The 20,837-nt window shown below is 39.8% G+C and overlaps 1 protein-coding gene across 1 annotated transcript; it reads right to left on the reverse strand.

Annotated features, from left to right (window-relative positions):
- Positions 1-6,974: 6,974 nt before the first annotated feature.
- Positions 6,975-20,040, reverse strand: traf4b (tnf receptor-associated factor 4b). Its single transcript, XM_051876612.1, has 7 exons — positions 19,675-20,040; positions 15,686-15,737; positions 14,676-14,780; positions 12,950-13,111; positions 12,498-12,659; positions 12,190-12,345; positions 6,975-7,837 (listed from the first exon to the last, which is right to left on the reverse strand). The coding sequence occupies exons 1-7, from the start codon at positions 19,815-19,817 to the stop codon at positions 7,178-7,180; spliced, it is 1,440 nt and encodes a 479-aa protein (XP_051732572.1). The 5' UTR covers positions 19,818-20,040; the 3' UTR covers positions 6,975-7,177.
- Positions 20,041-20,837: the final 797 nt, after the last annotated feature.

A 20,837-nucleotide genomic window follows, 5' to 3' on the forward strand; every position in this document is an offset into this window, starting at 1 on the left:
AGTGATTAGGATTGTAAGATTAGGTTAATATTTTTAAACTCTGATCCTTGAGTCGGAACTGAGAATTGATGACTGCTTAGATTCTATGGAATGTGGAACTGGCAAGATTGCATTTATTTCTGAAAGTTTTCCCCTATCATTGTTATTTGTCTAAGAGTAATGTGTTTATGAGCATCTGCAGTTTCTGTGGTTCCTTCGACCATGTTTTGAAGATTAGATCTTATGTAATGAATCATCATATGTAAGTTCTGAGAATCCTTGGTTTCCTGCCTTCTCATGAAGAGTGTGTGATTAGCAAAAACCTATTCAATGCATTTCAAGTCATTCTAGAAGAATGTCCTGCAGACTTTATTTTAATCGTTTTATACAGGGTGTATATATATCACAAATTTCCATTATATTTTTCATTTCATTTCATTTTCACTACTGGACCATGTGGACTTGATATAAAATCAACTCGATGGACTACTATTTTAAATCCAGAGAAGACAACTGTAATTTACAGCCTATTCTGTGATTTTGGGAGGTAAATTCTTTTTTTCTTATTGCAATTTCAAATAAATTAACATACAAATGATTGAATGTTAAATATCAGATTTGTATTAAATTGTGTAGCCTGTTAAAAAGATGAATGTACAGCAAATTTAGAAAACAACAACAGATGTAAGATTGAAAATAATAGATACGTTTGAAATTCTTGAGACGAGCCTTAGTTTATTTATTTGTTTAAATAAATTTAAAAAGGGATGTATGGTGCCTAATTTGTTGAAAGAGTTTCATTAAGTCAGGGACAGAACATGATATTCCCAGTTACTGGGAAAATGCTAATTTTTTATTTTATTTTATTTTATTTTAATTTAATTTATTATATTATTATTTTATTATTATTTATTTTTGTGTGTGTTTTTTTTTTTAACACTATTGGTTTTTTCTTCTTAATATAATTGTATAGTAATCATAATGATTACATAATGTTACTTGTTACTGACATTTCATTTTATCGAACGTACTGTGAAAAAATAACACTGTGTTACATGGTCAGACTCTGAAGGTACAATAAGCCCAATGACACGTGACTGTTATTCTTTTAAATTATGTTTCATTTTTAACTTTTATTTCTTATACCATTTATGGTTATTTTTAATTTCCTTATGTAAAGCACTTTGAGCTAATATTTTGTATATTGGGTTCTATATAAATACATTTCACTTGTCTTGTTTTGCGTTTACTGTTTTTAAATATTTGGTATAGTAGCTGCTAAAAAATTAAATCGTCAAATTATTTCAAATATGTGGAAGTTTTAACTCACTGGTGAATTTGTACAAATCAACCCAAATCCTATACGTTTCGTAGTCATGTGTGATTTAGCTTAACCCGGAAGGGTGTTATTTCCGGTTGACCAGCGAGTGACTGTGATCGAAGAAAGATAATCCACAAAAAAACCCACCAAGCTATTTTCCAAAAACTGTGTTCAACTCTAATATTTCATTAATTAATTGTTCTTATATGACATCTTTTATAAGCTTGGCACCGATTGTCAACACAAATGGTAAGGCAAAACTAGCATTGAGTGCTAACGTTGGAATGTTTTATAAGAAATTTCAAAGATTTGAGTTATAACTTTGCATATTTTATATACTATAGACTATAAAAATGGCTTGGAGATAGTAACGATGTTTTTCATTAAATAAGGGTAAAACTTGCTGCAAATTTGTTCGAGAAAACCCTCTCTTGATGGAAGAGGATGTGGATGATGAACTGTTAAGTCAAGCTCAGGTATCTCATTCATATAAAGGCAGAATTATTTTAGGATTATGGATAATCTCTACAAATGTCTGTATGCATCTTTCAGATTTCTGTCCAATGTAAGGAGAACCCTGACGGTCAAGATGGAATGATGGTATTTGACATGGAAACCTTTCCCATGGTCAACATCCTCTGTGTAGAAGATCGTCCTAAAGGTCAAAGTAAACAGCGGTAGCTCTCTGCAGATCTCATCATCTTAACTCAGGGATATGTAGAATCTGAAAGCTTCACAAAACCATAAGCTTTACAAGTTTCTATTTTTTTCTGTGTAATTCAAAAATGTCTTGAAATTTTTAATAATTAAAAATTAAAAAAGAACAGTTGGTTATTTATTTTGTATTTCAGCTGTCCAAAAACAGTCTATTATGCTGTTTAATATTGCAAACTGGTATTTGGTGACATATAATTACAAGTTATTATTGTAATCATAAACATACTGGCTTAGCACAAATAGTTTTACTGTTTAATGCACATTGTTATTCTTCTAGTTATTTATCAATAGTGGCTAATGAATGGAAACAAAAAATTGTGTTGCTTGTCATAGACAAATTTTGGTCTGTTCCTCACACAAAGCTATTAGAAAACATGGATCATAGTTTGTGGGCTAGTTTTGTCACTTTTGTAACTTTTATGGTGTCTTTTTTTGGAAATTGACATCCCTGGCCACTATATGTAGAATGCAAAAGAGCAGTGTAATCATTTTGCCACAATCTCATTTTATGCTTTGCAGAAGAAATTCACATGAATTTGTCTAAATGATGACAGAAATTTCTTTTTTGGATGAACTACTTTGAACAGCATGTGTTCCCTTTCAGTCGGTCATGTTCGACGTACGTCAGTAATGACTGACGAATTGGGATACACAGCCTCAGCCCGCTCGTCGCCGAGGGCGCCCGCCTGCGTCGTCCTCCGCCCCTGCTAAGATGGCAAAGCAGCAGCCAACACCAGCCAAACTGAGCCCGCTCAGGCGAAGCCAGGTGGCAAGAGGTCGAGGAAGACGCGACCCTGAGACGGGCGACCTGGAGGGGAAGGTTCCTGCTCTTTGGGAGAGGACTCCATCGTCTCTTCCCCCCCCCGGAGGAGGGCCGGGGGGAATTTGTGAAATTGTCTGTCCCGCCGCTGGCTCTCCGGAGTCCAGCGGTACCCACTTCGTCACAAAAAGAGCAGTTTCCCAATCCTCCAGGTCACAAGAGACTGCGGCTGTCAGCGCGCGAGGCTCTGCCTTGCCACTCGCAGCCCACTCTCACTTCGCCAGCAGGTCCCAGTGTGATGGTCGAGGCCGCCCCCCAGCCGTCTCCCATTCACACTGTCACCTTGCAGAGTCTGACCCCACTTCGGGCTGCTGCGCCGTCCGAGTCGGGTTCCAGCACTCTGCTTCGCTGCCCCACCCCCGGTGCGTCTGTGGTGCCTTTGGTCCCGCTGGCTCGGTGTCTGGAAGCCTGGATAGCGCTCCCCAGCCCGTCCCGCTGGCTCATTCGCACTATCAGACTCGGCTATGCGATTCAGTTCGCCTGGCGTCCCCCGGTCTTCAGGGGTGTCCACTACACTCAGGTGTCCCTGGACAATGCACCTGTTCTCCGGGCGGAGATTGCTGTCCTCCTGGCGAAGGATGCAATCGAGCCGGTCCCTCCAGCTGATATGAAGTCAGGGTTCTACAGCCTCTACTTCGTTGTACCAAAGAAGGGCGGTGGGCTACGGCCAATCCTGGATCTGCGTGTCCTGAACCGGTCCCTTCACAGGCTGCCGTTCAAGATGCTTACGCAGAAGCGCATTTTCGAATGCGTCCGTCCCCAGGATTGGTTTGCAGCGATCGACCTGAAGGACGCGTACTTTCATGTCTCGATTCTGCCTCGTCACAGACCCTTCCTACGGTTTGCGTTCGAGGGTCGGGCATATCAGTACAAAGTCCTACCCTTCGGGCTGGCCCTGTCGCCCCGCGTCTTCACGAAGGTTGCGGAGGCGGCCATTGTTCCGCTCAAGGAACAGGGCGTTCGCATCCTCAACTACCTCGACGACTGGCTCATCCTGGCCAGCTCGCGGGAGCAGTTGTGCGAACACAGGGACATGGTGTTAGCTCACCTCAGTCGGTTGGGTCTTCGGGTCAACTGGGACAAGAGCAAACTCTCCCCCGGGCAGAGGATCTCTTATCTCGGTATGGAACTGGATTCGGTCGCCCGGACTGCGCGCCTCACCGAGGAACGCGTCCAGTCAGTGTTGACCTGCCTGAGTACGCTCAAGCGCAGGACAGCGGCCCCACTGAAACTCTTTCAGAGGCTCCTGGGGCATATGGCATCTGCAGCCGCAGTCACGCCGCTCGGATTGCTTCATATGAGGCTGCTTCAACACTGGCTCCGCGGCCGGGTCCCGAGATGGGCGTGGCAGCGCGGTACGTTCCGTGTCCCCGTGACACCGAACTGCCGTCGCACCCTCACCAAGTGGTCGGACCCTTCGTTCCTGCGGGCGGGAGTTCCCCTCGAACAAGTGTCCAGGCATGCTGTGGTCCACACAGATGCCTCCTCCACGGGGTGGGGAGCCACGTACAACGGGCATGCAGCCTCGGGTCTGTGGACGGGGCCCCAGCTGCATTGGCATATCAATTGCCTCGAGTTGCTAGCAGTACGTCTTGCACTGGGCTGCTTCCAGGAGCTGTTGACAGACAAGCACGTACTGGTCCGCTCGGACAGCACTGCGGCCGTTGCGTACATCAACCATCAGGGTGGTCTACGCTCCTGCCATATGTCGCAACTCGCCCGCCATCTCTTGCTATGGAGTCAGAAGCATCTGAGGTTGCTTCGTGCCATTCACGTCCCAGGCGTGCTCAACCGTGCAGCCGACGAGCTCTCACGGCAGCCTCCGCTTCCGGGCGAATGGAGGCTCCATCCCCAAGTGGTCCAGCTGATCTGGCAGCGCTTCGGCGAGGCACAGATAGATCTGTTCACCTCCCCGGAGACTGCCCACTGCCAGTTGTTCTATTCCCTGACCGGCGGCACGCTCGGCACGGATGCCCTGGCAATCAGCTGGCCCCAGGGCCTACGCAAATATGCGTTTCCCCCAGTGAGCCTTCTCGCACAGCTCCTGTGCAAAGTCAGGGAGGACGAGGAGTAGGTCTTGTTAGTGGCTCCATACTGGCCCACTCGGACCTGGTTCTCGGACCTCACGCTCCTCGCAACAGCACCTCCCTGGCCCATTCCTCTGAGGAAGGACCTCCTGACTCAGAGACGGGGCACCCTCTGGCACCCGCGTCCCGACCTGTGGAAACTCCATGTGTGGTCCCTGGACGGGACGCGGAGGTTCTGAGTGATCTCCCGCAAGCGGTCGCAGACACTATCACTTCCGCTAGAACTCCTTCTACGAGGAACCTCTATGCGCTGAAGTGGAACCTGTTCTTCGAATGGTGTTCCTCTCAACCAGAGCGAGAGGACCCCCGATCATGTTCGGTCAGAACCGTGCTTTCCTTTCTGCAAGAGGGCCTGGAGCGAAGGCTGTCTCCCTCCACCCTCAAGGTGTATGTTGCCGCTATCGCCGCACATCACTATGCAGTTGATGGTAAATCGCTAGGGAAGCACGATCTGATCGTCAGGTTCTTGAGGGGGGCGAGGAGACTAAATCCTCCCCGGCCCCCCTCTGTACCCTCTTGGGATCTGACCCTGGTTCTTACATCTCTCCGGGGTCGTCCCTTCGAGCCTTTGCAATCAGTCGAGTTAAAAGTACTGTCCCTAAAGACCGTCCTCCTGGTTGCATTGGCCTCGCTCAAGAGGGTAGAGGACCTGCACGCATTTTCGGTTGACGAATCATGCCTGGAATTCGGGCCCGGTGACTCTCACGTTATCCTGAGACCCCGGCCTGGATAGTGGACGTCATCGCCCTGGCGTATGAGTCCCAGGGCGTGCCTTGCCCGCTCAGGTTGAGAGCCCACTCCACCAGAGGAGTGGCCTCTTCCTGGGCGCTGGCGCACGGCGCCTCGCTGACAGAAATCTGTAGAGCTGCGGGCTGGGCGACACCTAACATGTTCGCTAGATTCTATAGCCTTCGTGTAGAACCGGTATCTTCCCGTGTACTCGCTTCCACCAGCCGGTAGACGCGAAGAGCCCGTTCTAGTGTCGGCTTGCAATGCCACTCCCGCCCCCTGGGCCGGATACATGCATCCTTTTTACTCCAGTCGAGTTCCCCGCTTGGCGAACCCTGTCGAGTTCCTCCGCCTCCCCCTTCGGCTCGGACATTGCGGAGTGTCTGATGCCAGGCCAAACCTCCATCACCGACGTTGACGTTTGGCTGGGTTCCACATGTCGTGACCCCTCCACGTGAGTAGTCCCATGTGTGTATTTGTCCACGGTCAACTCCCTACGGCGAGCCCGTGTCTTTCCCTAGCAGAGCCAGCTCTGCTGTCACCTGTCAGATGAGTCTCCCCCTACCCAGGTGGAGCCATCCCAGGGACTCCATATGCGTACTGCCCACGGCCAGTCCATATGTGTACTCTCCACGTAAATTCCTCCCCTACGGGTGGGTAGTGGTCTCCGCAGCGTCCCCTACGGGTTCGCTTCCCCAGTGTAGTCTAGTTTACTTAGTGGGTATGTCGGAACAGCAGTAGACTCTCTCGGCGTAAGCTCGCCCCCTTCCCCGTCCTACTGGTGCGCCGGGTGGCTAGAGCTTGTGCTGGGCACTGGAAGGGGTTCATACTGTGGCGCTTTATTTGGGATCCCAATTCGTCGGTCACTACTGAAAGGGAACGTCTCGGTTACGTATGTAACCCTCGTTCCCTGAAGGAGGGAACGGAGACGTACGTCCCGTCGCCACAGTTGCTGTACCCTCGCTGTAGTGCGGACTAGATTGTCTCCTCAGCGAAAAATAGAGTGCGATGGCATTTGCTCCCCTATTTATACCACCTGGCGGGGGCGGTGCGCATTATGCAAATATCGCACGCCAACTCCATTGGCCTGTTGTAGTTCACTCGAAGCTGATATCTAGCGATATCCCAATTCGTCGGTCACTACTGACGTACGTCTCCGTTCCCTCCTTCAGGGAACGAGGGTTACATACGTAACCGAGACGTTTTTCAATGGACGCACTGGGCGGTGCATTATTTTTACGGTGATATTTATAGGGTCAAACACTACACACACAGAACATGAAAATTAGCTGTAGTTTCATAAAAAGAGAGCCATTAGCCATTTTAAATGTCACATTTTTATTTATTTGAAAACATATTGCAGAATAAAATACATGCAAAAGAAAGGACATATATGAAGTTTCTCAGTATTTAAATATCCTTCATCTGTGTTAAAACCCTGATTTAACAAAATAAATCATGCCACTTCATTTTTAATATGAGCAAAAAGGGCCACAAGAGATGATTTAACATTTATTCCAGAACTCAAGAGTTCAATATCTTCTGGACCACATCTATGGAGGCTTTAATGAAAATAGCATTGTCTCTTATATAGTTTCTTTTCTTCATCTCCTCATGCGAGATGAACTTTGGGTAGCCAAATCCCAGCATGCTCTCATCCAGACATCCCCCACGAACACTTCCCAGAGCTCCAGGCCGCGGCCTCTGGAAGTTCTTCCAGGTGGGATCCGGACTGAAGGTCTCTGTAATGTGCTGGGGTTTGGTGAGTGCTGGGTCGCTCTGATCCAACAGCGAGAAGGAAACACGGTAAGGGAAAGGCCACTCCAGCAGCCCATCATATTCTCCTGGTAGAACTCGAATGTAGACTGACAAGTGAGAGCCCTCGCCACTGCCGTTCCCATTGGGAAAGGCGGACACTTGCAGACGGTAACCATAGTTATGGGAGTAGAAGGCAGGACTAAACAATTCCAAACTCCCAGAAGTCCTGCTCTTAGCTTCTTGTAGTCGCTGGCTGTAGTCTGTGAGCTTCCAGAGCAATGTGCCATCTCGACTTCCAGAGAGTTCCTCCACTCCACGCCGCAGTTCCCTGAGTTCCAGCCTCTGACGATTCACCAGACCACACAGAAGTGAGAGGTGGGTGTGGGTGCCCTCTTCAAGGTGTTGTGCCACTGCAGTCTTAGGGCACTACGAGTGAAACAGAGAGAATATTTTGATATTAATTTCTTAGTAAATATGGCTAAACAAAAGAGAGATATTCTGGTTCCAAATTTTTTTTTTTTTTTTTTTTTTCCTTTTCATTTTGACATAACTTCTCAGCATACTAGATAGCTTAGAAGAACTCAATGTTGCAACAGAAACTATTGACTCTCTTTTTCAGCACTTTAGGCAAGGTTGTTCTTTTGCGCTTAAAGAAGATTAAGGAAAATAGTCTGATGCTGTGGTTTAACAAGCACACCTGCACCCTCATGACAGCAGCCCGAAAAATGGAGCACGGTTGGAAGAAAAAAAAAACGTTTTTTGCATTTTGTGGAAGGACAGTGTTACTGCATTCAGAAAGGCCTTAAAAACTGTTAAATATGCTTACTTTTTGACTATCTTAGAAGAGAACAAACACAACCCTAGATATTTATTTGATACAGTGGCTAAATGAACAAGAAATAAAGCTTCAACTTCAGACATTTCCAAACAGCACAGCAGTAATGACTTTATGAATTTATTTACTAGCAAGATTGATACTATTAGAGAGAAAATTATAACCATGCAACCATCTACTACAGTATCACATCAGACATCATGCTATAGACCCCATGGGGAACAATTACATTCATTCTTTGCTATAGGTGAGGAAGAATTGTCTAAACTTGTTAAATTATCAGAATCAACATGTTAGACCCTACCAACTAAGCTACTGAAAGAGATGTTTCCATAAGTCACAGATCCTCTTCTTAACATTATTAATTCATCATTATCATTAGGATACGTACCAAAAACCTTTAAGCTGCCTGTCATTAAACCTCTTATTAAAAAAACTTGATCCTAGAAAACTAGTTACTTACAGATCGATCTCGAATATCCGCTTTCTGTCAAAAATACTAGAAAAGGCAGTATCCTCACAACTATCTTCCTTTTTAGAAAGAAATGGTATATGTGAGCATTTCCAGTCAGGATTTAGTCAATAATTAGTACATTTATCTATATATCAGCACTGGAGAAAACAGTGATGTCATCGTCCAACTCAGTTCTGTTCGCATACAATGGTGTCAATGCAGGCAGATCAAAAACATTGTTGAATATCAAGTGTCCCCAACTAAGCAAGCCAGAGGCGACAGTGGCAAGAAACCCAAACTCCATCAGGTGACATCAGGATACGTATCATATCAAATCATAGCAAATGATTTGCTCTTATCATCTGATCGTGGTCGTATCTCTTTATTAGTGTTACTGAAACTTAGTGGTGCATTTGATACTATCAATCACAACATTCTTTTGAATAGAATCGAAAATTACTTTAATTAGTGGAATTGCATTAGCATGGTTCAAATCATATTTATCTGACCACTTATCTGACCAATCATACTTATCAATTTGTATCAGTAATGGCAGAGGTGTCATATCGATCACAAGTTCAGAATGGAGTACTGCAAGGCTCAGTACTAGGACCACTGCTTTTTACCCTGTACATGCTACCCTTGGGAGATATCATTAGGAAGCATGGAGTTAGTTTCCACTGTTACGCTGATGATACAAAGCTCTATGTTTCTTTGCACCCTAATGAAACATACTTTTTCCCAAAATGCATAGTTGATATAAAAAAAATTGAATGACTAGTAAATTCCTACCACTTAATTCTGAAAAAATAGAGCTTTGAATTATTGGGCCAAAAAACTCCACACATAATAACATAGAATACTGTCTAACACTTGATGGCTGCTCGGTCAAGTCTACATCATATTGCGTATCTATCATCGTATCCTTCATGTCTATTGCGATCTCAAAATTCTGGCCAGTTGGTAACACCTAGAATATCAAAATCAACTGCAGAAGGTAGATCCTTTTCCTATTTAGCATTCAAACTCTTGGGGGGGGGATCGCATCCTAGCTGCGACAACATTATAAATAAAAAGGGAACAAAAACGTTCGTGTTGTTTACATTATATGGACTTGCGCGCCGATTGCCAACAAAACACAGATATCTGATGCAGCTTTACTCACCGCCCCCGATCTGCAAATCCAGTGCCGAACTGGGACTTGTTTACAAAGTATTCATCACCGAATTTCCGGGAACAAACAAACGTACACGCGCAACTCGTTGCTGCCTCGGAAAAACAAACTTCATCCTCTGTTCCCTTAACGCTGGGTTCTTTGGGAAGCTGAAAAAGGTAATCTTTCCCTCACAACCAAAAATATACTCCTTTGCTTACAGGAGCTGCGTCTCATTTCGGAGGCTGCGTCCTCCGAAGGTTGCATTTGAAGGCTGAATACTTCATCAAGAATGTCATATTTAAGAAAAGTAACCGTAATAAAATTGACTGATATTCATTGTGATGTGTAAAATACTGTCATTTCTTTCTTACATTGCAATCTAACGGTTATTTTTCTTAAATGAGACTCCCTTGATGATGTATGCAGCCCCTGAATTGGGACACAGCCAATGTTGAAAAATCTCTCGGCTTCTGTATCCCTAAAGAAACGCGTTGATGGGCATGCTCTTGCTCTGGGTGATGTGTGTGTGTGCACGCTTATCAGGGAGAAATGCCTATACAAGAAATTCCGCTCTCTTTTGACATCATACAGGACACACTCGAAAAAAACTCTTTGAATCCTGTACTGAAACCGGAAGTAGTAGATTTGGCACAGAAATACTCCGTCGTACGTCCAACTCGTGTTTTGAAACTTTGGCCATGTTTAGGATGAGAATGCAACTCTTTAACAGTGTAAATAAGTCAAAATGCATGAAATAGCATTACACCCCCCTTTAAATCAACTAAAAACATCTCTTTAACCTGGCATACACATAACACATTATCACATTTCTATAATTCACATCCGTTAAGGGATTGTTAGGCTGCATAGGTCAACTGTAACTGGGAACACTTCCCTTAACACCCAATGTACTTGTTACATCGTAAGAAGAATGGCATCTAAGCTAATATTAGTCTCTCTGTTTACCCTGAGGTTACCGTAGTCAGCCGTATCTGGTCCGTATTCAGATTAGATGGTGGACCTGCACCTAGAGACGACCACAATGCAGCCCTGAATGTCAACAGAGATCCTGTCAACTAGCCAATCCCCTGTGAAGGCCTCGTCGACATGACAGCCATCGGCACAGATCCTCAGCAAAGACCAAAAGAACCAGACCTCTGCACAGACCTATGACCAGCTTCGTCTTCATACTGGCATGATGAATCCGATCTTCAAGTAAAAGGAACTGGATGAAATATTTGAATGCTACCGATCCACATCTGATTCCTGACTTAATGCAGCCTGAATCATAATCACATCATGATTCGTTCACGAAATGAGCTCTGTTTGCCTTATTGAATCATTTTCCTGTTATTATTGTAAAGCTGCTTTGAAACAATCTGTATTGTATAAAGCGCTATATAAATAAAGGTGACTTGACCCACTTTTTCAGTAGCCTTAGTTCCCGAAGTAATTTTTCCATTCATTTTTCTCATAAGCATTCTTTGTTAAAGAGTTACAAGTCATGAACCAAACCAAGATGAATCACCAACAAAACTATCAACGATTTGAATCAAAAAGTATTTAAAAATCAGACAAAAAAGAAAAAGTTACAAGACTGTGTACTTAACAGCTTTAAAGTCACCATGAAATTAATTCTTACTTTTTTAATGAATATTGCAGTGTTTATTATAAATAATTTATCCGAGCACAAAAAAAGGTTAACCATTAGCAGGCGGTACCAAACTCTGCCACCAGGTGCCACTACCAGAAGGTATGTTCTGTTGTCTGCCACTTTAAATGATCAATCTCTTTAAATTTGAGTGGATTCCGATTAGCTGTCAATGTTTTTATCATTCATCAGCTGGAAAAAGTCGCTTTGAAAGTAATTTCTGTGATATTGTTCCTCTGTCTCATTATCATTAAAGTTGTATATAGTTCTCGTCCTTGGTGCGAACTGGCCTTTACAATATGACAGAATGTCAGTGTTACTTTATCTTTTTATAGTTGAATAATACAATTACAAGAATGTTTTGTAGAGAAAAAAATGTTTTAATTTTTTTTAGAGATTTAATTTGAACTAAAATAGTAATAGTTTTATTTTGTTCATTTATCAGTTATCTGCATAATTATCAGCTTTTTGTATTGTACGGATTTTTAATATTGGTGCATCCCTATTGAAAAGTGTTGCTTGCGCTACCTTTTTTAAAAAAGGAATACAACCAGTGTTACTTTGTTATCTAATGAAATGACAAGCAAACATTGTGCCAAATACATTTTGGGCCACCTGTACTTCTCATACACAAGATATGAGATCTAGTATTCATCACAGACTTCATAACTGTAGATCATACCCTATGTTTGCAGCCAGCCTCCTTAAATGGGCAAAGCACCATAGCAGTACTGCATCCTTCCTTTACATGTGCCATTAAAGTCTCTCGAGTGATACCCGGTGTGCCGCACCTGTTAGGGCACTGCACAGGAACGCGTGGACACTGCTGCTGATGAGGCTGTGAATATAAAAACCCTGATGAATGCACTCTCTTTATCACAATAAAAACAATACACTAAAAAATATAATAAAAAATAATTGAAAAGTGTGTAATGCTGTATGTGCAAATAAATGTTGAAAAGGTAGGATGGTAGAATAAAGTAAACTGACCTGAATAGTGTCATAGAGGAATTCTTTTCTGCAGTATCTGCAGGGCAGTTTGCGTTTAGGACACTCTGACACAGAGTGCTGGGCCAACAGTCTCCGCACCATACGAGCACCACATTTATTCTCACAGTACACACTCTCTTCAGGACAAACACCCTGGTGACTCTGAATGAGGACAGAGAGGGACACGGTGCAGTGTTGAAACATGATTGTTTTTAATAACCCTGTATTTTTGTATGTTGAATTAGTCTGTTTGCCGAAACCATCAAAATACAAGAGACATTAAAATAATACATTTTTAAAAAGATGTTAATGTTAATATTAATACATTACCATTTCTAAATCATTACAAATATTGCTAAACTTAAATGGTTTGTATTTGTACAATAAAGTATCAGAGGTGGGACTGTGATAGTAACAAAACAACAATGAAGAATGCAATGCATGTGTCCGACCTCATATGCCTCCCCGGTGAACTGGTCGCCACAGTGATCACAGTGTAGTTTTCTCTTAGCGCAGTCATGCTGCAGGTGCTCAGGCAGTTCACGTCTCAGCAACTTCACGGAGCAGCGGTTTGGACACGACACCACGTTAAACTCACACACGGACAAATGGGCCTGGAGGTGCAATAAGAAATCCAGTGTGAGAGTGAGATTTGGGTGTTTGTTGCATGTCTTGCTTCCGTACCATTCAAAAGTTTGGGGTTGGTAAGATATCTTTAATGTTTTTAAAAGAAGTCTCACCAAGGCTGCACTTATTTGATCAAAAATACAGTATGAACAGTAATAGTGAAATATTATTACAATTTAAAATAACTTCTATTATTTTAAAATGTAATTTATTCCTGTAATGGTAAAGCTGAATTTTCAGCATCATTATTCCAGTCTTTAGTGTCACATGATCCTTCAGGAATCATTCTAATATGCTCATTTGCTGCTCAAGAAACATTTCTTATTATAATCAATGTTAAAAACAGAACATTTTTGTGAAATCCGTGATACCTTTTTTCCAGGATTCTTTGATGAATAGAAAGTTCAAAAGAACAGCATTTATTTGAATCTTCTGTAACATTATAAATGTCACTTTTGATCAATTTAATATGTCCTTGCTAAATAAAACTATTAATTTCTTTCAAAAACTAATCTTTCTGACCCCAAATTTTTGATCAGTAGTCAGTATGTATCTGTATGTAGTGTACACTGTAATAAATAGACACTGTAACGTACAGTAGCCTACCAACATACTGGCAGCATCTAAAATGCCATTCTTAAAGGATTAGTTCACTTTAAAATGAAAATTACCCCTAGCTTTACTCACCCTCAAGCCAGATGTATTTGACTTTCTTCTTTCTGATGAACACAATCAGAGTTATATTAATTAAGGCCTTCTGAAGCGAAGTGATGCGTTTGTGCAAGAAAATTATCCATATTTAACAAGTTATAAAGTACGAAGAAAGTGTAAAACTCTCGCAGTTCAAAATTATGAAAAAAAAGTGTAACTGACAAATGCATTGCTTTGCTTCAGAAGGTCGTTATTAACCTCCTGGAGTCATGTGGAGTATGTTTTTGATGGATGGATGCACTTTCTTCAGCTTCATACTCGTTGGTCCCGTTCCCTGCCATTATAAAGCTTGGATGCGTCAGGATATTTATTAATATAACTCTGATTGTGTCGATCAGAAAGAAGAAAGTCATATACATCTAGGATGGCTTGAGGGTGAGTAAAGTTTGGGGTAATTTTCATTTTAAAGTAAACTAATCCTTTAAAGGGATAGTTGAAAATTCTGTCATCATTTACTCACCCTCAAGTTGTTCCAAACCTGTATGAGTTTCTTTCTTCTGTTGAACACAAAAGAAGATGTTAATAGTAGCCATTGACTTCCATAGTATTTTTTATTTCCTACTTTGGAAGTTAATGGCTACGCCAACTGTCTGGTTACCAACATTCTTCAAAATATCTTCTTTTGTGTTCAACAGAAGAAACTCATACAGAATTGGATCAACTTAAGGGTGTCTAAATGATGACAGAATTTTCATTTTTGGGTGAACTATCCCTTTAACAAAACTATCCCTTTCAAAAACCATAAAGAAATCTATTCAATTCTACAAAGATGTATGTACAAATATCTACAAATATGACCAAGATTTGAGTTTGTGTGTGCATGATATGCCATTTATTGACCTGGAGAAGCTTGTTCTGTGCAGTCCAGCGGCAGCCCTCCTCACTGTGGATGCAGCGGATGGGCAGGGATAGAATCTGCTGTTCCAGTTCCACATCTGGAAAAATCTGAAGTCAGAATACCACATTTATAACTGTGTACTGGAGAAGAACATGCAAGAACACTGAAAAACATAGCAAGATTGCTGTGATTACTTGCACGATTGCTTTTATACGACAGTTCAATAACAAGAAGTTACAATTCAGTAATCTTGTATTTTAGACACAATATTGCCAGAAAATTTGTCAATTTTTGATCTGCCAAAGAAAATGTTTCCAAACGAAACCAAAGCCGAATCAACTGTAGCATAAAACAATTGCGTTCCTAAATTAAAGGTATAGTTCAGCCAAAAATGAAAATTCTGTCATTATTTACTCACCCTCAAGTTGTTCCAAACCTGTATAAACATCTTTGTTCTTCTGAATACAAAGGAAGATATTTTGATGAAAGTTTGTATCCAGGCCGCTTTGGGGCACCATTGACTTCCATAGTAGGAAAAGAAATACTGGCTGTCAATGGTGCCCCAGAACTGTTCAGTTACCCATATTCTTCAAAATATCTTCTTTTGTGTTCAACAGAACAAAAACATTTTTTACAGGTTTGGAACAACCTGAGGGTGAGTAAATGATGACAGAATTTTCACTATCCCTTTAATTAGTGTTGTTGAACAAATCACTTGAATGAATGATTCAATGACTCACTCATAAGACAATCATTTGTTGCCACCTACTGGCATAACAGTTTAAAAGTTTACATCCCAGTTGGACCGTGTATCAGCACTCAAATTCAGAAACTGTTGCAAAATTAATATATTCAGGACTGGCCTATGTAAAAATAAAAAATAAGTATCATTTCTATGTTTAATATAAGGGGAAGCCTGTATTTTGAAAAAATTCTGTTAAAACATCAGAGGATTGATCATCCTTGGATGAAATCAGAAGGGGTTTGAAACTGTAGTATGTTATACACTCACTTTTGCATAATCCAGTGGCAGCTGGTCTTCTGGGCACTTGAACACACCTTCACTATTAAAAGCAAAGTTGCATGTTATTCAGTGAAGAATTACCATGATGAATTTGCCTTGTTCATGTTTTTGCTTCCTTGCATAACGGAAAGCGACACATGAATGTATTAGAATTTCATGAGCATTCGATTTTACATTTCTACATTATATGTTGTGGGTTGAAAAGCAGTTCACAACAGCCTCCGACTGATGCCTCCATGTTATAATGCCTAAATGAATCACAGCCGAATTTGACAGGAACTTCAGAATCACCTCCCACAACACAAACTGACGGAGGGCCTTCAGGAGAATGTGAGTGAATCAATGTGAGTGAATCATCCATCTGGGATACATAATATGGGGAAGCAGTACAATCAACACATCACATATTAATAGAGCTGTGATCTTTCCATTACGTGTGACACAGAAGCACATCGTTATTTCAAAATCCTATGGGGAATTTTCACAAAAGTCCCAGGGGGCTTCGTAAGAAGATGGAAATGTGATAGCTGCATTTTTGAGGCAGATCAGAAGTGTCATTCATGTGCCCACTCAAATTTTGGAATAGATACAACTTCCATTAAATAATGCACATTCCATTAAATAACCCCTATTTTATTATTATTTTAGTATAAAATGTAATTTATTCCTGTGTAATAGCATCAATACTCCAGTCTTCATTGTCATATGATCCTTCAGAAATAATTCTAATATGCTGATTTGCTGCTCAAGAAACATTTATTATTATTATCAATGTTGAAAACAGTTGTGCCACTTAATATATTTGTGGAAACCATGATTTGTTTCAGGATACACTGATGAATTCTGTTTCAAATAAATGCTGTTCTTTTGAATTTTCTATTCATTAAAGTGTCCTAAAAATATATATTATAATTATCTTTACTGTACTATTAACTTAATGCGACCTTGCTGAATTAAGTGAATTAAGCTGAAAGTTTTGACAGTAGTATATACCTTGATAATTCCTTGAAAAATAATTAGAATTATTCTTATTTAATTGTTATTAATTACTCACATCAACAGTAATTTACACTTAACACTCATGTATTAGATAGGTAAAAATATATGTTGTTGCATTTCATGGTTATACCATTTTAGACATTTTAGAGTAAAAAAAAAACTTTATTTTTGATAATGAATTTTGGTCAAATTTTTTGGGTAAAATTTTATAATTTGCTTTAAAACGAAAATTCTGTTATTATCAAATCATGACTTTTTCCCTGTGGAAAACAAAAATCATTAAAGGGTTAGTTCACCCAAAAATGAAATTTCTGTCATTAAGTACTCACCCTTGTGTCGTTCAACTGCATACAAGTCTGACATAGGAGAGACGAATTTGTTGAATAAAGTCGTTTTTTTTGTTTTGTTTTTGCACACAAAAAGTATTCTCGTCGCTCAAAAACATTAAGGTTGAACCACTGTAGTCACGTTGACTATTTTAACTATTTTTATTTTTAACTATTTTTATGTTTTTACTACTTTTCTGGACCTTGAATGTGGTAATTTCGTTGCTTTCTATTGAGGTTAAAAAACCTCTCAGATTTCATCAAAAAATATCTTAATTTGTGTTCCGAAGATGAATGAAGGTCTTACGGGTTTGGAGCTATATGAGGGTGAGTAATTAATGACAGAAATTTCATTTTTGGGTGAACTAACCCTTTAATGCCAAAAAGGCAAAGTATTTTTACTTAGTTTATTATTAGTATTATTATATAAACAAAATGTATTTTTGTAATTGTGCATTTTTTTTTCTTTTTCCTTTCAATTTGGTCATGTCTTATCTTGACTAGGACACTGAATGAGTCAGATGGAGCCCCTGAAAAAATAGGTGCATCATTCCCTTCAGGCAGATGCATGCTATATCATGTTAAAAAATGTTGCAATTTAACATCATAAAGCCTGTAGGAACTATATTGTTCCTAACAGTATTGCTATTAGGTAAGAGAGCAGACCATACATTGACTCTTGCGCTAAATACCTGCTGATAGTCACTTTTTAAATCGCTGCATGCATTTCCTCACAGCAATTCAATCCACAGATTTACATTTGAATTAGTAATTCATTTAAAATGAATAGTCTAATTGAAAAGCATGTGTTAGTCTGTTAGAATGTGAATGGACGAGACTGTCAATCACTGTGATAACATCCACAGGATAACACAGGACAATGAATGTGATTGTTCAAGTCATTACACCTGTGAACAACACAACTCTGCGTTATGACTATGAGACTGAGAAGACAAGACATGGAATGATAAGAATGGGTCATAACCCAAAACTGTGCTAGCTTATAGTTGAGTAATACTACCAAATAAACTGACTCACTGCATACTTTCTTTTCACATGATCTCCCTTAGGCAGTTTTCAAATGTTGATCACAAAACTGATAAAAAAAAAGCACTCTGTAGTATTTTGATTATGCTATAAATGCTTAAATTTTAAAATGTAAAAGAGGAAAACATGTCATTTTATGTAAACATTACTTTGTAAAACCTATATAGACAGAAAGGACTAACAGTCAAGTCAAGTCGCCTTTATTTATATAGCGCTTTTTACAATGTAGATTGTGTCAAAGCAGCTTTACATTGATAACTGGTACATTATTTGGCTGCACAGCAGCTCTTAAAAGAATAGTGTCAATGCAGGCAGATCAAAGCACTGTTGAATATCAAATGTCAAGTCAAATGTCAAGTGTCCCCAACTAAGCAAGCCAAAGGCGGCAGCGGCAAGGAACCCAAACTCCATCAGGTGACATCAGGTGGCAGACAAGTGGCAAATAGGTGTTTAAATGGAGAAAAAAACCTTGGGAGAAGCCAGGCTTAGTCGGGGGGCCAGTTCTCCTCTGGCCAACAGTGCTTTGTTACGATTCAGGTAGCTATCATAAGAGTCTGTAGCCTGAGGGATTTTTGTGTCACTGTCATCTTGCTTGGCCTGTTTGGCGTTTGTTTATTAATACTCTGTCATAGGAGCAATTATTTTTAAGTGACACTTTTCACATAGACAATGAAAAATGTAACAAGGACACCGCAGATCTATTAAATTATTTAAAAATACATTAAAAATGCAGATGGTGACTTAAATACGCCTTTTCTATCAATTTTTTTTTTAACTCCACCACATTTGTTTTATGCAATGACAAGGTTTGCTAAATTTTAGATGATACAACCCCAAGAAAACTTCAATAATATATATAGATATTTTCAGCATCATTACAGTCTTCAGTGTCACATGATCCTTCAGAAATCATTCTAATATGTTGAATTGCTGCTCTAGAAACATTTCTTATTATTATCAATGTTGAAAACCATTGTAAAAAACATTTTTTCAGGATTCTGATTTGAAATAGAAATCTTTCATGAGATAATAAATGTTTTTACTGTACTTTAACTTAATGCAACTTGCTGAATACAAGTCTTACTGACCCAAATGTTTTGTACAGTGTATATACCTTGAAAAATCCTTGAAAAATAATTATTATAATTATTCTTATTTAATTGTTATTAATTACTCACACCAACAATGATTTACATTTAGCATTCATTTTAAGTGTAGACATTTTAGAGTCAAATTTTATATATATATATATATATATATATATATAAACTGTTAAAATAAAAAACGTTAGAACACAAATAAAATGAAAGTGAACACAAATATTACATTTCTAAGAAAGATTTCTATTTTTAATTGTCTGTTTTTTTTATTGTTTGTTTTTTGTTTTTTACTTTCCCTTTCATTATTCATCAATGACCCAGACTTTATGGTCTGTTATGTCCAGTTAGTGTTTTATAGAGATGTCACGTGAATATCTCATCACATTTTACATTAGACAATGCGCATGTTAAAAAATAACTTATGCATATAATTACATTAAGATGCTTCCGGCCACAGTTTGCCCTCGCTTTCGTCAGACAGGTGTAGGTAAAGAATCAGCGTTACCTGAGATACTCCTGCAGGCAGGTGTCGCAGAATCTGTGTCCGCAGGTGGACACCTGCACGGGGTCCCTCATCGGCTTATCACACAGAGGACAATAAAATCTCTTCCTCGGTCTCTCCAGAAACTTTAAATCTAAACCTGGCATAATACAGTACCTTTGTGGATATCAAATTCAGACTGCAAACTGATAAACTGCTGATATAAAACTTTACAATTAATTTTAGTACAGAGATGAACAATCCTATTGGTAGGTTAAATTCCTACAGTAAAAAAGAATCGATCTATCATGACATTTCCGTCTTCAGAAAGGTACAGCACAGGGGCACATTTACTCGCTCCAACTGTCCGTCTGCACTTCTGCCCCGCCCACAGGAACGAGAGGAGGAGGAGCCACGAGCCTCCACACTTCTACACGTAATATTCCAACATGGGCAGTGTTACTTTACTGTTGTTATTATTAATTGCATACTATTAGTATATTGTTTTATAAATGTTTTGAATTAGTTTTTATTTTTACATTTTCCGTTTTAATTTTTAATGTTAAAGTTTTAGTCATTTGTATTAGATTTTTTTTTTTTTTTTTTTTTTTTTTTAAATAGACTGTAGTTTTTAACCTATTTTTATTTAAGTTTTATATATTTTAGTACATCAAGTTGAAGGAAAATGAGAAATGTTGCTTTGGCCAATATATGAGCAATATGAGCTGTGTTATTCTAGTGTCACTGAGATACTGTTATTGTTTGTATTAATGTATTGATTTAGTTTTTATTTTTAGATTTTCCGTTTTGATTTTAATGTTTAGTAATTTTGTTGTGTTTTTTGTCATTTTTGTCAGTTTTTTTTTTTTAAAATAGTGGGTTTTTTTTTTTTCAATTTACTATGCTTATAGTGTCTATGCTATTCTATTCTATTTCATTATGGTTAACGTTACGTTTATGGTTTTACTTTTAATTTCCTATAATAACCCTGAATACGTTTAGTTCCAAATTAAGTTGAATTTAAACAGTCTTTCCTCCTCCCTTGTTCACCTGTTTTCTCAGTGCTGATACTGATATTTGACACCTCAACACCTCCATAGGACTCACAATTCAAATGGTATGAAAAACACTCAACAGTGATACGTATTCATTTATCACATGTGCTTTTGATTTACTACAGTATATCC

The sequence above is a fragment of the Ctenopharyngodon idella genome, chromosome 21 (genome assembly GCF_019924925.1).
Source record: "Ctenopharyngodon idella isolate HZGC_01 chromosome 21, HZGC01, whole genome shotgun sequence".
Classification (NCBI taxonomy): Eukaryota; Metazoa; Chordata; class Actinopteri; order Cypriniformes; family Xenocyprididae; genus Ctenopharyngodon; species Ctenopharyngodon idella.